Source organism: Echeneis naucrates, chromosome 15, assembly GCF_900963305.1.
Source record: "Echeneis naucrates chromosome 15, fEcheNa1.1, whole genome shotgun sequence".
NCBI classification, from domain to species: Eukaryota; Metazoa; Chordata; class Actinopteri; order Carangiformes; family Echeneidae; genus Echeneis; species Echeneis naucrates.
Genome location: NC_042525.1, coordinates 14,340,402 through 14,357,373, shown reverse-complemented (window position 1 = coordinate 14,357,373; position 16,972 = coordinate 14,340,402). Strand labels below are relative to the sequence as shown.

The window sequence follows — 16,972 nt, the reverse complement described above, 5'->3', positions numbered from 1 at the left end:
GAGAACAAGAGGGAGAACCTGTAAGGGGGAGAGATGAAAGAAAGAGAGGCAAAATAGGAAAAGCACCAAAGAGCAAAAATACAAACAGAGGCAATGAATATAGAAATAGAGGAACCCAGACAGAAAGACAGCAGAGTGAAAGCAAAGAGACAAGGTTGAATATAGACAATAAAATCTCCCCGAAGCAGCAGAAAGAAAGCCTCAAGGAGGTGCCACATTTCTCTGTCCTAGCCCCTATCCATCTTGATTTTCCGTCTGACACACTCACTTCATCGATAAATTTATTCTGTGCAACAAACAGCCACACATCCTTCCTTCCCTCAGCATTGTTACAAATCATCTGCAGTCATTTGGACTTCCTTTTTCATACATTTTCCTCCCTCCCTATGTTATCCTCTTAGCAGGAAACCAGAGGTCAGAAGGACAGTGACTAACCCTTGTTCCTGCAGTGCCATTGTTAATCAGTCAGGACGTGAGGAAATAAGAAGGGACAAAAATGTGTGTTTGCATGTGCTTCAAACTCTTTCCTCTGCCATGATGACTACAATAATACAGGCCTCAGTGACTTGCATATGAGTGATAAAATTTGGTACAAGCAATCTGATATTCCTTTGACAGCACATCAGGATGTTTGGACTGTTTCAGCAGAGGAAATTGATAGTTGGACCTTACTTTCTGATTAAGACAAGGTATAATGTTAAGTGACAGCAATAAAATAAACAATCAGGAAGTGATGTCAAGAGTCAAGGGAAGCAATGCACACCACCCAGTCTAAGAACCACACAATGACCAGTGCACTGGCTGAACATGAAAGGAAAAATTTAAAAGGAAAATATATATATAATGGTCAATTTTTATTTTCTCCAGTTTATCCTCACTTCTGTCTTTCAAGTTTAAAAGCCAGCACTCACATCGTTGTCATACATAAAAACAATTCAAATATTTTTTTTTTTTCTTATGGAAACTTAGGACAACCACACACTTTATAAACACACCAAACATTCGCCTACACACAGAACGCTGTTTAACTTTTCCTCAGTTTATATCTTCTGTCAGCTGTTTGTGAACGACAGCTGTTGTTGTTACTGTTCTGCTAAGTTCCGTTTGTGATGAGGTGCTTTCGTCTAAAACCATATTTTATCTTCCATACATATGGCCATATTATTTCATACAACCTTTATTTATAAAAGATAAAGAAGTCTGAATGGTTTCTAGCTGTCAACTCAAGCGTTTGCCTGCAGAAGGAATGTCAAGAAGCGGGAATGCTGTTTTTTTGGTTAGTCGCTTTATATTTATTGCAAAATATATATTATAAACTGCAACTGAAGAGTGTATCCACACAAAAATTCTTACAAACTATTAATAGTTTGAGGGAAGCAGCTAGAGATTCGCTGATACATCAGGAATCAGTTTTGAGGAAAACTGACATCCACAGACACATTTGGTACGAGGACGACTTTCAGGTCACTAAAGAAAATCCACCAGCTTCAAGACAGCCTAGACAAAGAAACTTCTGTGCTTGTTCGGTGTGTGAGCTGATATGGGCATGCAAGCATACTCACAAAACACTATTTGCATGCAGGATTGAGTGTGGGTCTGTGCATCAGTGTGTATATACAAGGCAGAGGCTAAATCAGAGCCTGGGGGGGTGGGGGGGAGTGTGTACCACTACAGTGCATTCCCACTGTTCAGTGTTTTGGAGACACCCTTCCCCCATCCGCCAACTAAGCACACACGCACACACACACACACACACACACACACACGATGCACGCACACAAGCACAGAGTCCTCCCCTGCCCCCTAATGAGAGCATAATAAAAGCCACATGGCCAATGACTTTCAGCTGGCAGCCACTGAGCCAGAGTCAGACTCCACAGCCACCACTGGTCTGACTGACTGACTGATTATCTGACAATCAGAAAGGGTAAAGGGGTGAAAGAAACCCCAAGGAATGCAGTCTAATACTTTTGACCTCCACCAGTCCACTTACTCCGAGCTGCCCTCTACTCTGCATCAACTTTAGTATTCACTAATAATCATTTCCGCAATGTGTAATGCTGGAAGCTTTCTTTTAAGTGCTGCGCATACAGTAGATCTTGATACAGGGAAACTGGCCCGGGAAACTGGCCATTACCATATTCAAATTGAAGAAATTTGAGAGTTCTGGTAAAGAGAAAATCTGACTGACTAACTGAAAGGCATTAATGAAAAGCAAAGACTAAGAGGTTATAGCTGTGAAGCCTATGAATGGCTATGCTTACTACTACTATTGGGTGGAGAAATACGTAGAATAAAGACAATACTTTTAGGTTTATAATGTAATAAGCTGAAAACCAAACATTTGTATTGAGTTTAAAATGGAAAAAAACTTTCTTTGCTGTGCAGAATAATGGTAGATCTGTTTTTACCCCTAAGATAAATCTATTTGCATAAAACTGAAACACGATCAAACATTCCAGTGTGTGTGTACTCGCAGCTCCTTTTGTTCATCTGTTTACCCTCCATGCCAGTAACAGCATATGAAAATTACAGGGGTAACTCTTACTGATAAGTGATGAAAACCCAAAACAATGGCAAAGGCTGTGGCTAAATTGTGACAAAGGCAGCTGTGGGTCCAAAGGGTTTATGGGGCCATTTCAACAGCTTAAAAAGAGCATTGCATCTTTCAGTGAGCTCTGCCTGCTGTGTCTGGAAACAGCTGACTCTAAAGCGCTAATAATTAAATTTGCTGATATGTATGCCTGGGAAGTGATGTACATACAAAGGCAATGAACCTTTATTTGGAGACTGTTTTCTAAAAGGAAAACAACTAATCCAATGTCCAAGAGGTTTTCTAAAAAGCTTTGTAGTTGTCCATCATGGTGCCAAAAATGGATTTATAAGGTCTGGAAAGCAGGAGTTTACGCAATACATGACTCCTTTTGTCCAAACAAACCTTTTTTTTCCATAACTAGTACACCACAATATTAAATGTCTATGGAATAATATGCAGTGCCTTCATCGTGGTTACTTTGAAATATCAAGTACCACTTGCAGGTGCATTGGTCAAGCAAAATGTTTTCATAAAACACTGCCGTATTTTGCTGTGTTGACGTATCAGATTGCACAGCTGGGTTCAGCGGGTCAAAGCTTTTGCTGACAAATTATTAAACTGACTGATTGTAACACATTCACACCAGTGTAACTTTTGTCACAAAAATTTTTTCATCAAAACAGTTGTCAACATGGAAATGAGAACTAAAAAAAAAAAAAAAACTAAGAGAATGGTGACTAAAACTAAAAATGCATCTGACATTTTGACAGTTAAAGTGAGCACGCCATAAACAGAAGACTACAAGGTCACCAGTTCTTTAAACTGGTTCAGCCCCCCCCACCACCATTTCTTGTCACTCTTATAGCTGTCCTTTCTAATAAAGCTATATTTTTTATACATTTCATTTATTTATTTATTGTTTCTTTGCCATTTTAACAGGTTAATAGATTCCCAAACCTAATTAAAACTACCTGCCAAAATTAACACTGGTCACGCATATGGGCTGTAATGCATCTTACCAAAAGCCAGAATTGCAAAGAAAGAAACTTGTTCTTTCACCGTCAAACCTAACTATTAATTTATCAATCTCTCTGGTTGTATTGTGGGTTATTAATAAGGGGGCTGACTACCGAGTGAAACAAGGAAAAGAGGTAGCTGGAGATGGAGTCCACAGCCATAGTCACTTGAACAATCAAAAACAGAACTTCTGTTACATTCTAATGAAGATACAAAACACTTCGAATTATGTCGTCTTGATGATCTGAATCCACATGTTATTCAATTGATTCAACTGATTGAATAAAAAAAAAAGGAAGGGATATTTTTGGCTTGGTTTATGTTTAGAAACCATGAGCACCTCAAATGAAAACCAGCACAACACTGGTGAAAATCTAAAGCAATGATGTGAATCTATTTATTTATTGTAAAGGTCACTCACCAGAGAGAGGGTTCCGGCCCAGGACAAGCACATTTGGTAAAGGCATCATTACCAGTTGCTGAAGATTCTCCTGTTGTGCAGAAATCAAAAAGAAAATGGTCAAGAGGAGGTAGCACGAGCCAATACACAATAAATGTTTTTCAGGTGTTGCATTCTTCACTAAATTGCTGCTAATAAATACTCATTGTAGAGTTATAGAGATCTCACCATTTCATGTAACCATTTTGGAAGGGAGGACAGAGGTGTTCAGTTAACATTCAACAGCAGCTAACACCGTGTTTGGCTTCACAGAAAGGATAAAACCAAGTAGGAAAAAAGCCTGGGGCTCTGATATTAGACTGTAATATCATCTCCAATCAAAGACAGTTATGGTTAATAACCCTAACCCAGGCCTGAGGTCTAGTGTTGGCAAGGTGTAAAATTCAAAAGACTCAAGACAGCCAAGGGACACCAACAGTATCAATCTGCAATAGTGTACAGAAGAGACAGGCTCATGAGTCGTAGCAATGTTATCCAGTGTATACGGGTGTGTGTGTGTGTGTGTGTGAAAGATGATGCAAATGACAGTTGTATTTATGTGGGTTAAATTGTTGGTGTGGGTTTTGCCGTAGGGTCCCCTCATGAAAACCAAAATGAAGCCTTGGGCTGCAATATTCGCTCATAACGCTCACCAAACGCAACGCACATAAATAGATACACAGTGAGTAAGTTCAGATGTTGTTAGTGTTTCAGTTTGAGTCAAATTATTTGAAATTGTGGGAGCTTCAATAGAATATAAATAAGCTACCAAAAACAAATTACTTACATTCGTATCGTTACATAATTATATTTCCAAATTCAATTAATACAGTCTTTGAAGGCCCGTTTCATCTGGTGGTGCACTATCAATCATGCATGGCAGCTATAACAACTGCCTGTCAAAATATTTTACTGAGCTTAAGTTTAGACCAGTGCAAACCAAGTCCAACCCAGTTTGTTAAAAGGGAAAACTATTTTCTTTAAGAAGAATGGGCATGAAGTTGAATAACATGAATATTTCATATCTATCTGATGGCAAAGAACGGTATGAACTCATCTTACTGACAGTTAAAGTATGCGATGCAGGTTACTGCTGAAGTCATGACAAAGAGGCTTATATAAGTAAGAGGTTTTGGAATAGCCCCAACCAACCATAACCATCTGCCCTATACATATTGCATTACCTCATCACCTTGTGGCGGTAACTGGGGACAAGAGGTCTGACATCACTGCAGAAATGCGATTGGTCAAAAATACAGACACATCTGTGCTACTTTCAGTCATTAATCAAGCTGGCCAAAGGCAGAGTATATCCAAAATTGTCCTCCTATATCATCACTCCACTTCCAACTTGCTTCTAACTTACATTGCACAAGTGCTCCAAGGACAGAAAAAAAATAAATACATAAATAAAAAAACACAGCTTTTTACAACTGTGGATATACCTGTGGTTGGTATTACTTAATAGGATATTCCTCAAATGCCATAGACTTGTACTAAACCAGTATAACATCTTTCACATTATGCTGTAAAATGACTCAGACATGTTAAAGCAAGCACCTAAATTTAGCTCCCTGGAAGTCGAGCGACTCACCATGAGATGATAATTACAACCAATAGGTTGTAATCATATATAGTTGGGATCAGTGCAAATTCAAACTATATAAAGAAACGGATATTCTGCACACAGTTTAGTGTCCTGTTTTCAGGACATGACATTTCTGGCATGTGTTCAACACAGAGAAATTATTTTGTTTAAGGGAATTCATATACTTGTACCAGCTAAGTTCATCTCATATACTATTATCCACACTGGTTAATTATCAATGCAGACATTTTAATTTATTTTCGCAAGAGTACATTTCTCTGCTGCAGAATTACCATTCTTTCTCCCAAGATTTTCCTCCATCCCATAATTCATGCTCGCCTCTGTAAACAGTGTTTGTATTTGAGGAACAAACACGTCATTGTCGCTACATGTTAAAGGAAGTTTATTCAGTACAGTTATAAGCACAACTTCAGTTATGTCTGCCTTATCAGGCCTTGCAGCAGTGTTAACTCTGTTGCCTGTGGCCTTTTAAGGCTTTGTTCGCTGAGACCAAAAACCAGTTTACAGAGCAAGATGGGGAGAATGGGTTAACAGATAACCAGTGCATCACTCCAGTGTGGTTTAAAACAGATAACCGTCTGACATACAGACAAACAAGGAGATTCAACAAGATGTATCAGACTGTATTGTAAAGGGTTTTTACCCCCCCCCCCCCTCACCTGTATTTTATGATGGCAGGTCCAATTTTGTAGTTCACACAAGGTTCGATTCATGAAATGTGTGTGTAATATCACCATATATCATATACTGGCAGGCTTTCATATTGAACAGTAACAACTCCTCATATTTGTGTATCTTGACATAAAACCCAAATAGCATGATTAATCTATTCAAGAAAAGACCAAAATGATCATCAATCTGGACCCCAAACACACAGGCACACAAAGAAGCCTCTGTAACCTGAGGTGAAGGTCAAAGTTCTGGTTGCAGTGATGGTCAGTCACAGCTATTAAGTTAGGGGCATGGTCGCCATGGTTTCTTATCAGTGGTAATAAGAGCACTGCCCCCAACTGCCGTCTGTCCATCTCTCTGTCTGGGGTATGCAAAGAAAGAGCTTTTGGTGTGTTACCATGCTAAGTGTTAAAAATAAGGTCAGCCATGTCTAAATATGTCAGCAGAAGACTTATGAAACAAACCCTATCAAATCTGCACCTAAGATCAGCCTGTAACTATAACCAGCCAAATATTTTAGAGGTGTATAAAGAATGAAAGAAGGTGATAACAATAACTGCACTGATAATGACGACACACTGTGATAAAGGTGATGACTGATATCAGGCACTTGCCATCCAAAATGACCACAGAATGAGACAGATTGACTCACCAAGCGTCAGACAGAATAATCAGCATTACTCAGACAGCCACAGTTGGTGTCTCACAGAGAGGCACTTGGCATGCCCAACTGCCGATTCACAATGCAACACTCATGTGTTAGACTAAAGCGCAAAAAACCAGTACTTCTGTCAACAATGAAAACTATAAAGCTTTAGGGCGCTCTGGGACATCTCCAAACTTGTCCTTTCAGTATTCAGAGAGAAGCGTATCAGTCGGATTTGTTTGTTGTTTTTAAGAATACTTTAAGCTCAGGTCATGAAAAAAAGAGAGCCTTGTTAAAGTCCTAATGTTACACTTCTGTAACGCTTTATACAATACAGAGACTTGGGATCATGACACTATAAGTCTCTTGAAAGCCAAAACAGCACCCTAAGAACAGTATTCTAGTGCTGATTGTGCTTTTTGAGACCAGAGAACTCCTCTTGCATCTCTAATTTGGCAGCACATAACCACCTGGCCCTGCAACCCGACCTTGGATAAGCAGACAAAGATGGATGGATGGACGGACAACTACCTGTACCACCATGGGCAGATGTTCCCCATTAGCACACACTCACACCTGACCCCTTCAGTGGCAGCATATGTTTGCTGTGCAAGCACAATATTTCAGGACATCGCACTTTTCATACAGGGATGAGATTTTGATTCATTAAAATAGATTCGCTTTGTACCAACTTAAGTATTCAGATTTTGATTATCACAAGGTTACTGCAAAATTACAATGAACCCTTAACTTCAGTACCTGTACCTCTGTTTACACAAACGGATGGTGTAGTTTTGGCACTCCACCACAAAATGATCCCCTTCCACTGATTTCCTCTTTTAAGGGTCTAGCATATGATTTATGCTGCACATTTAAACTTAGATGTTGCAACAAGCTCACTGGACTCTTCTGAATCTGTGTTTCTCTGACACTCCGTGTTTTTAGACAAATCAATAATACCACAGGAGTGTCATACATTTTGTCTCATTTTGAATCTGTATTCTGTACATAACTGAATTTACAGTTAAGCTAGATGAGCGCTGGAGAGCGAATGCTGACGAGATGCTTGATAGATGTATCCTTCCTGCAGAGTTTGGCACAGCTTTATCTCTCCCCTCCTGATGTGCACATACTGGTGTTAACAGCTATATCCATGATTTATGCCATAAATAGAAAGACAGTAAATCACCACAGCTAAAAGAGATTTTAGGAAATTGCCAAAACATGGAGGTTATCAACATCAGTTAAGAACAAACAAAGGCACCCAAGTCCAACCAACTTTATGTGCATGTATCTATATCCCAATACTGCTTGGTGAATGTATTGCTAGTGGAATGTACTGTATTTCTGAAAGATGAGGCTAATAACATGCTTTGAGGATTAGCTGCAGGCTAATAAGAAAGCTAAACTACAGCAGCTAACCATGCTTTTTGGATTAACTGGCAAAGGCTTAGCTCTCATACATAAAACATGATAGACACTGCAGGACAGCCAGCCACCACACTGAACATGTCATGTCAACGTGCCACAGACACAGAGGCATACAGACACACACACTTGCTTATTCGTTCTAGCTGTGACAGCAGAAATGTCCTCAGCTTGGCCAGTTGCTCCACAACATTTACTATCTAATCATAACACATGGCAAGCAGTCAGTGGCTTACATTTTTTAAAAAAGACAATATTCACACAGAGAGGCAGTGACTGATGGGGCAGAAAAAAAAATAGTGGGAAGGATGAAATAAAAATACAAATGATGGGGGGGGAGTGAGAAAGAGGAAAGATGCAGCTTTGATCCCATCACTTCTCACTCCAGGCACGCAGGGCTGAGCTGCCTCCCCCTCTCTTCCTCTCGACCCCCCCCCCCCTTTCCCCCTATCCTGACACGGTATTACTGTTATTGATTCCAACAGGATTCACAGCTCCTCAACACTGCTCATTTTTCATCCCGTAGAGACATTTAGACAGACAAGGTCTCAGTTAAAGGAAGGCTTGTCAAATACAATGGAATTTGCTCACTTAGAATATTTGTATGTACAAAAATAATGTGCTAAGAGAGCATATGTGTGCAGACAAATTAAGTTTTCAAAAATTTCCTTTGGGATTTACTACCAAGCAAAACATTCACTGTAGCATTTTTATAAAAAAAAATGGAGATAGGTGTGATTCGGAGCTATTTTCTATCTAAATGTGGGCTTGGGAAAACTGAGATCGTGTTCTTGAGACAGAGTGAAGGTGAACATCTGTGGAGGTCCATTAAAATGGTGCCAGTGAAAAGGTTATAAGGCTGCTGTGTTTCTGTCTCAGAGGAGCCCTGTCTGTGAAACTGACCCTGCCCAACACACATGTATGCTTCCCTGCAACGCCTTCTCATCCATCCATCCATCCATCCAAGCACAAGTTCCGCTATGGGCACAGCTTTAACAGGGGACTAATTGTACTGCTGCTGTGTGTGTGTGTGTGTGTGTGTGCGCGTGTGCGCACAAATCCTGCCTGAACACTGAAAGCCTAAATCACGCCCATCCTGCAGACATGGAATGTTACCATAGTAACGAGGAGATGGGTTTACTCTCCTGGTGCATGCTAGACTGACACATATGATACAGTTCACGTTCAACCCCTCACGCACACAGCGCATGTGCAAACAAAACCCTCTCGTGAGTACAGCTCTGCAGGTTTCTCTGCTGCTGAAAAACTGCAGAGATTGTGATGAACTTGAAAAGGTTGTTACCATCAACAATGGGAAGGAGCATACTTCCTCTTCCTCTCACACGCACACACCACACACTCCATTTTACATGAGACTTAACAACATCCCCATTAATTGAATCAATGTAAATAAACTTTCTCCTGCTGTTCAGTGCTGTGAATGACAGGTAGCAACATAATAGCTTCATGGATGGATGGCTGGAAAGCTTCCTTCTGATTTTGTTAGTCCATTTACTGAACCTTATCAACTAGTATTTTAACAAGAAACAGCAGAAACAATGATCTTAGGGATAAGCACCAATGGTTTAAAGCTTAGCATGAGCAGTTAAGTTAGGGGTGATTTCACAAGAGGGACTCAAACTTAGGACGTCTTTTAATTTAGAGGCTCTAATTATTAGAGTGGTTTAAATGAAAAAGAGCAACCTTAATGGCATTGTTAGATGTCAGAAGCTGAGTAAGCCAATGGAATGTGTTGAATACAATAAAAAAAAAGTCATTTATTGTTTATATTTTTTTCAGAATTTGGCTTAAGCGATTTATTTTCCATATACTATTCCTTAGCAAGATGCTAAACACGTAACTAATGGTTATACAATTGACGTGACAATTTTTTTTCAACAGTTTCTTTAGGCTCAAAAAACTACTAAAAAGAGTAACAGTTGGGGTTTACTGTTGGCCAGATGGACGAAATATCCATTACACAAGGAGGTGGAGAGGACAAGCCATTGGTAGCCTGTTTCTTTTGTTCTCTGCTGTTATTTATCAGCTAGAGTGCTTTTTACAGCAAGGCCCTGAGGCTGAATGAGTCGATGGGTTGATCCTGCTTCTTGTCTCCAAGGTGGAGGCAGGTGGGTTGGGGAAGCCCAACAACTCAGCTCTAGCCCCACCAACCCCGGGCTCTGCTTCACACTGTCAGAAGTTGACACAGCACACAAACACATCGTTACATGCAATTTAAATTGTAGCAATTTTGTGTCACTCAAATGGGTGTGGACTGTCTCATCTGACTATTCTTGCAACTCTAATGTGTTTTCAATCCAGTTTAATTTGGAAGATAGGTTTGCAGTAGTAAACTCGGCAGGGTGCTGTTATAATCTTTTTCTTCATTAACAGGGTAAAGTGAGTATCTCACTTCCCACATGTATTATAAATGTGACTGGTAATAAATACAGAAATTCAAATTGCTGCAAAATTATAATTTTAAGGCTTGATTTTTTATTTTTTTTAATACCTCAGCAACAATGACAAGCACAACTTACATGCACTGGTTCGGTGATGGAAAAGAAGAACACAGATTCTAGCTTCCCTTTAGTACATCAACCCTAGTAGGACCTAAAAATACTGCCCTTCTAGCATATGGGAAGCAACTCTATGTCATAACAATTCCCCTTCCAATTTCCCCTTCATATGTAGGCATAAACACAGACCTTGTTGATATGGATACTTGCAGGCATACCAAGTTATTTTGGTGAACCAAAATTCAGTTTCCACTTAAGGCCGTGATTATATGATGTGAATGGTGAATAGGTTTGGAGTACAAAAGAAACTAAATTTGGGATGGAGGCTTTGAAAGCTCAAAAACCAGTGAGGATATTTATATTCAAATATGTCCCAGACTAATGGAGTGAGTTAAATTTTAAAAGCTGGCGACAATCTGTGCTTCAGTTGCTTAAGATATCAATGTCATATCAATGACTGAAATGTAAATGTAATTAGGTAGGTCAACTTTTTGTTATGTCTCGACACATTGCAATCTCGCATTTGACCTACCTGTATTCATTCATTTAACTCATGAAAAACAGCTTTGCTTTAAGACCAAGCTGGTCAGCTAGCTGCTAAAGACTTCAGACCAACTAGCATGTGACTCTGCATGACAACACCATTTAGCCTGCAGCTATAAGCCCATGACCTAATAAACTGATTTGCTCAAGGCTGATGCTGAATGAGGTAGAGACAAGAAAAGTGGAACGTGTGAGGGGAATTCCACACAGTATAAAAATGCACAATTTTATATTGAATGAAAGTTTGACTTGAAGGCAATAAAAAAAAAAGGAATTGTTTAGAGTCAGTACTAACAATAATAATAATATTGATAACCACCACCAATTTTTCATCAAGTCGAAAAAAAAAAAAAAAAAAGGACCTGCGGTATGCTGTAGCACATTGTGTATGGACGACTGCATGTGGGTAAGGGTCAGGGTGTCCTTCAATACAGTGCACTAAGCTTGACAAGAAAATGTAGTTTTAGCCATTTTAAATTGTGATATATAAAACTGTTATATGACGCAAATAAATCTGTTGATGGGAAAGACTTTGAGATAAAAACATCGAAGGTACAGTGTTAAGACACTGCAGTCGTCCACGGTAACACATTAAGCTTCGGGGGCCAGGCCTCCTACACATGAATGGTGGTCTCTGTTACCCTATGAACAGTCAAAACAGAGCTCCCGGCATTTAAACCACACCCCAAACCAGTGGCAAAGGAAGAACAGGACGACTCTTCTTTCCAAGAGTAACTTTTTTTTTTTTTCCTTTGAAACACAGAAGACAGAAAAACATTGCACAAAGATTTAAGAGATTTTTACTTGAGCCTACATATTCAAAAGAACATTTAACAGAAATTTCCTGACATTTTCCTATTTGGAAAAAAAATGATATTACCCCTAGACACTGAATGGCACCAGATGTTTTCAGAGTCTGAATTTCATAAAGCAGCATAAAGGGATTCACTTAGCTAACTTTGAGAAAATCCGGTAAAAGCACAAAGAATTTAGTCCAGTTGCCCAAGGCTCTCCATCTTAGGAAAGCCAAACCAAGGCCACTAAATTAAAAAGGTTCAACATATATTTGGACTGGCCACCACAGAATGGAATCCTTTCGTAGATTCTGCCGTACTGGAATGATAAGTGAGCTAATATCCCACTCAGAGAGCAGAAATGTGATAACATTATTGTTTTGTACAAAATATGGCCCCACATTCATCATGTCTGTTTCTAGCTCACAAAAAATCTAATTCATGTGAACAAGTGCAAAGACTTTTGCAGTTGTTTAACCTTGATCTGTTCACCATAGGTTTAAAGTCTGTCTAGACATTGACAGACTCCTACACAATCTATTGCACCAGTGCACCAGAGACTTTAAACACACACACACACACACACACACACACACACACACACACACACACACAGAGCACACACAGCACACGTGTATATATAGAAAACACACTGCTGATACGCACATTTAGCCAATAATATGGTATGAAAGTCATTATTATTGAATTTCTTGTCTTGCACCAGTACATTTTTTACAACTTCTACACAGAATCAATCTCCATGTGTTCCTTGCATGGAAAAAAGACACATGCATACACTCACTGCTAAAATTACATCTCAAACAGAACCAAAGGAACAGCAGGGGAGTGATGGGGTGGGAGGTGGAAAAATAGTCATGAAACAGGATGGGAGAGAAGACCAAAAGGTCTTTGACTGTCTGTCTCTGATGGTTCAAAAAGGTTAATGAATTAGTTTTCTCCTGACACCAAAAGATCATTTGACAAGTCTTGAAGTGCTCCAATTCAATAAAGCGTTCCTCACCTTTCTCCTGTCAGACACTCTGAAAGAAATATTGTCCTTTTACAGAGGAGACAACAGATCTATATGTATCAGTGCATGAACGTTCAGCACGCTGCACTGCTATTAATGATTATTCCATTTATGCGTATCGCTCATGTTGATGGACTGCATTTAGCTTTTCTGAAAAAGGTGTGTTGACGTACAGTGATATAGTTACCTTGGGAATGGTTTCTTAATGAATCAGAGTAAGATTAACAGGAACATTTAATAAGAGTTCAGAGTGAGCTCAATTTATCCAATCAAAAGGAAGCAACTACACTACACTCTCTCCGAGACCTTTTCCCAAGTGCTGAGCAATAAAGTAAATTTAAAAACCTGCCAACCCTGTGAGCTTAAAGATCTGCATGATTTTGTCTTCATTCATATGGCTAAGGAAATGTGAAACCAATAAGCAACAAAACAACCATGGGGAAAAGACCAACACAAAAGCCAGCTCCTCAAAATTGAGTGCAGGTAGGTACAGTGTAAATCCAAAAGAATTGAGACTTGCCCCATTTTATGCTGTTTTGGCTCTGTAATCCAGCAACTCAGCATGATGCATTTGTAGCACTTGAACAGTGGTTGAATACTTTCATAATTTATATCCTCAAATCTGGACACAGTGACAGTTCCCGGATTAAATGCATTATTTCCTTTCATATCCAATGGCCTGGAGTACAGAGCGACAACAAAAGGTGTGTAACTGTCCAAATACTCACTGAATGCCTTGTTCATGTATGAAACTGTGTGTGACAACAATGATGACAGTCCATCCCTTTCTTAGTGAAAGTCTCTAAGGCAGGCTCTCTTCTTTAGTGCTCATGGATTCTGTGTTTCCACCCACTTCTGACCATTACTAACTTGAGTCAAAAATTTCACTCTGACAGGACACACTTCCATCCTCTTCCCATTTCAATTGGTTCTCATTCTGCCACTGCATTTATTGTAATCTAAATATCTCTCCAACCTGTAAATCAAAGGCAGTATGAAATTAAAGGAAAATGCATGAGGGAAAGCAATTAAGCAGTCGGAAACAAACAAATCTCGAAATTTTATGGCATTCAACCCCAAATTCCTTTATATCAAACACTGATAGTATGTAATCAAGATCCAGATTACAATACGCTGTGGCTTTCATCTAAAATATACAAACATGAGTTCTCTTCACCAGTGAAGTCCATCTCAATACCTTCTAGCTGAATGACTTTCAGAAGTTGGTTAAGGCCCTAAGGGGCCGCCGTGCGGGCAGACAGACACAGCAGCAAAAAGCAGGGATTTTAACCTGTGGGTGGTCTCTGAGGCAGAGCCTGAAGAGTGTGTGACCAGGAGGTCAACAGAGCGATGCAGGGACAAACAGAAGAGATTAGTGAAGCGCCAGACACAAACTGATTAAAAGATTTTTGGCTTACATTGGCCAACCTGAACTAAAACAACTTAGATTGCCCACCAGTATGGGTTAAATAAACCCAAAACATTTGACCACTCTCTTTGAACACAGGGGCACAAGCTCAAAGGGTGGACAAGGTGACGACCAACCAAACTACGCCCCCCTCACACAAAAAAGGTGACTAGTTCGCACACCTGTAAACAACTAGCAATTTAAAATCGTGCCGATGTACTGGATTAGGATAATTTCACAAAATGTGCACATTAATTTCAATGGTAAAAACAGCCATTTCAAATTGTATGTTTTCAACAAGAAAGTTTTTAGCCCATATTAATATCCTGCACCCTGAATAATCGTACAAGATATGTTCTGTAGGGTAATTGAGTCATTCAGGATCCTCCAGTAATGTTCTTAACTCTTTCTGTCATCCCATCATCCGCCAACAATGTTGGTCACTACTTAACCCCAGCAGTCAGTGACCCGACCGCTGAGTCAGACAGATAATTCTGTGAGGTGTTTGAGGCGGACTAATGGTACTTCTGTAGGCTTACAATGTCAAAGTCTGCACAATAGGCTGATTGTTTAAATAAGATGACCAAGGAGCAATTAACAGGATGTTTAGAACGAAGGCAAACCAGATCTCTGCCACACTTCATTTGACATCAAACATGGGTTTATTTGAAAATAAAATGAAAAACAACAACTCCAAAATGTTTTATTGTTGTTCTAACACTATCAAGTTCATTAAAATGGAAACCATTTACATGATGAGTATATGCATTTAGATAGTCTTCGTGCAGCTACAGCCCCTGAGGATATGGGTCATTGTTGCAAATAATCCTGAGTGCGGGAAATGCATCCTTTCACTGCGACTGCTTGACCAGAATCACATTTCTGAACTCTCTCCACTGTCGCAATAGTATGCTGGGTCGTGCAAGATTTCTGTTTATCACAGGTACAGTTGAGGCACTATTGCCGAAGCATACTGAATCATATTTCACTCAAACAGGATGTCGGCCATTTTGATTTGAAGTTCCAATTTTGGGCCGATTTTTACACAGCAACAACAACAAATTTCTCCAACAGTTTTCATCCAAATGACTTCATTTTTGTTCCGTATCATCTCAAGACCATTAAGTAAAACTATTAAAATCCTTTTCATTTGTCATACCTGCTATGCGTGGTGTTGTAGCAAGTTTTTGAGGTTTCAAAATGGTTTCCTCATAACTCCAGCATACATTTTCCAATCAGGTCTAAATTCACGGACACATTCAATTCTGTGGGAGCGAAAGCTGCATTGTCCAACTACACTCCCGCACTTGAGTGTACGGCATTTTTAAGTTAATCTCAACCCAAACACCTTCAACATAACACTGTTCAACAGCCTTAATATCTAAAGAAATGTAACATGACAACTAATATCTGACTTTGAGCTTGTTCAGCTGAAATCGGGCTTACCTGATAGTAGGCTTTAATCTGCCTGATGAGAATAGAAAGGTTCTGGATGCGCAGTGTGGAGTCATTGTTCACTTTCTTGTTGGTCCTCTGCACTGTTGCTTTAGGATTTCTGCAGGAAGAAAATGGCATGCATTTATTGCGCTTTACCAGTTTACCAAGTCAGTTTAAGGTGTGGATCAGGAGAATAACGATAAAGTTCTGAATTGTGAGCCACTGGCTTGTTTTCAGTTTGACAGTGTCATTTCACATAAAAGAATGAGTATGAACAAGTATGCATTTGTCTAAACATTGCCAATATCAAAATCGGCAATGACACAGGAACAATGATCCTCGTTAAGTGCCATAGTGCCACATTGGAGAAAATGTAGACATCAAAAGACAGCCAAATAAAAAAAGATGCCCTACAGCTTTTTAAATCCAAGTCAAACGTCAAAATTTAGGCCCGTTTCTGAAACACTGACAAATTCCACAATAACCCTTCTGCAGAGTGTACTGTAGATGGGGCTATCTTCTTTCATGATCTAATTTTTTCCTCATCTGTCTGAACATAAAAAGAAAAAAAGTACCGTCATCGTGTTTGCACAATGGCGAGGCTGTGTTTTTAATCTGACTGTGTGTTGCCCAAGGGACTCTACGAAGGAGCATGCATGACAACTACCATTGTCACAGGTGTCAACACGTTTTAGTGAGCATCATAGGCATTCCACACAACAACACAGTCCCACCTCTCCAGCTGCTTTTTATCTACAACAAGCCACCATTTGCATAACCGTTGCAATGACCTTTAAAATATCAGGCCTAGTTTCCTCTTAAACATCTTTATAGACTGGCAAGAATATCAGTAGGGATCCTCATTCATTAACAACATGAGAATTATTGATTGAA

General features: G+C 39.5%; 1 protein-coding gene across 6 annotated transcripts in view; it reads right to left on the bottom strand.

Annotated features, from left to right (window-relative positions):
- The window catches only part of ccdc88ab (coiled-coil domain containing 88Ab), a 53,560-nt gene that overhangs the window by 28,700 nt on the left and 7,888 nt on the right, over positions 1-16,972 (bottom strand). For all 6 annotated transcript variants that reach the window (XM_029520485.1, XM_029520480.1, XM_029520481.1 and 3 more), the window contains exons 3-4: positions 16,088-16,196; positions 3,975-4,044 (exon numbers count right to left, since the gene is read on the bottom strand). In XM_029520485.1, the coding sequence (XP_029376345.1) occupies positions 3,975-4,044; positions 16,088-16,196 (179 nt within the window). The remainder of the gene's footprint in view (positions 1-3,974; positions 4,045-16,087; positions 16,197-16,972) is intronic.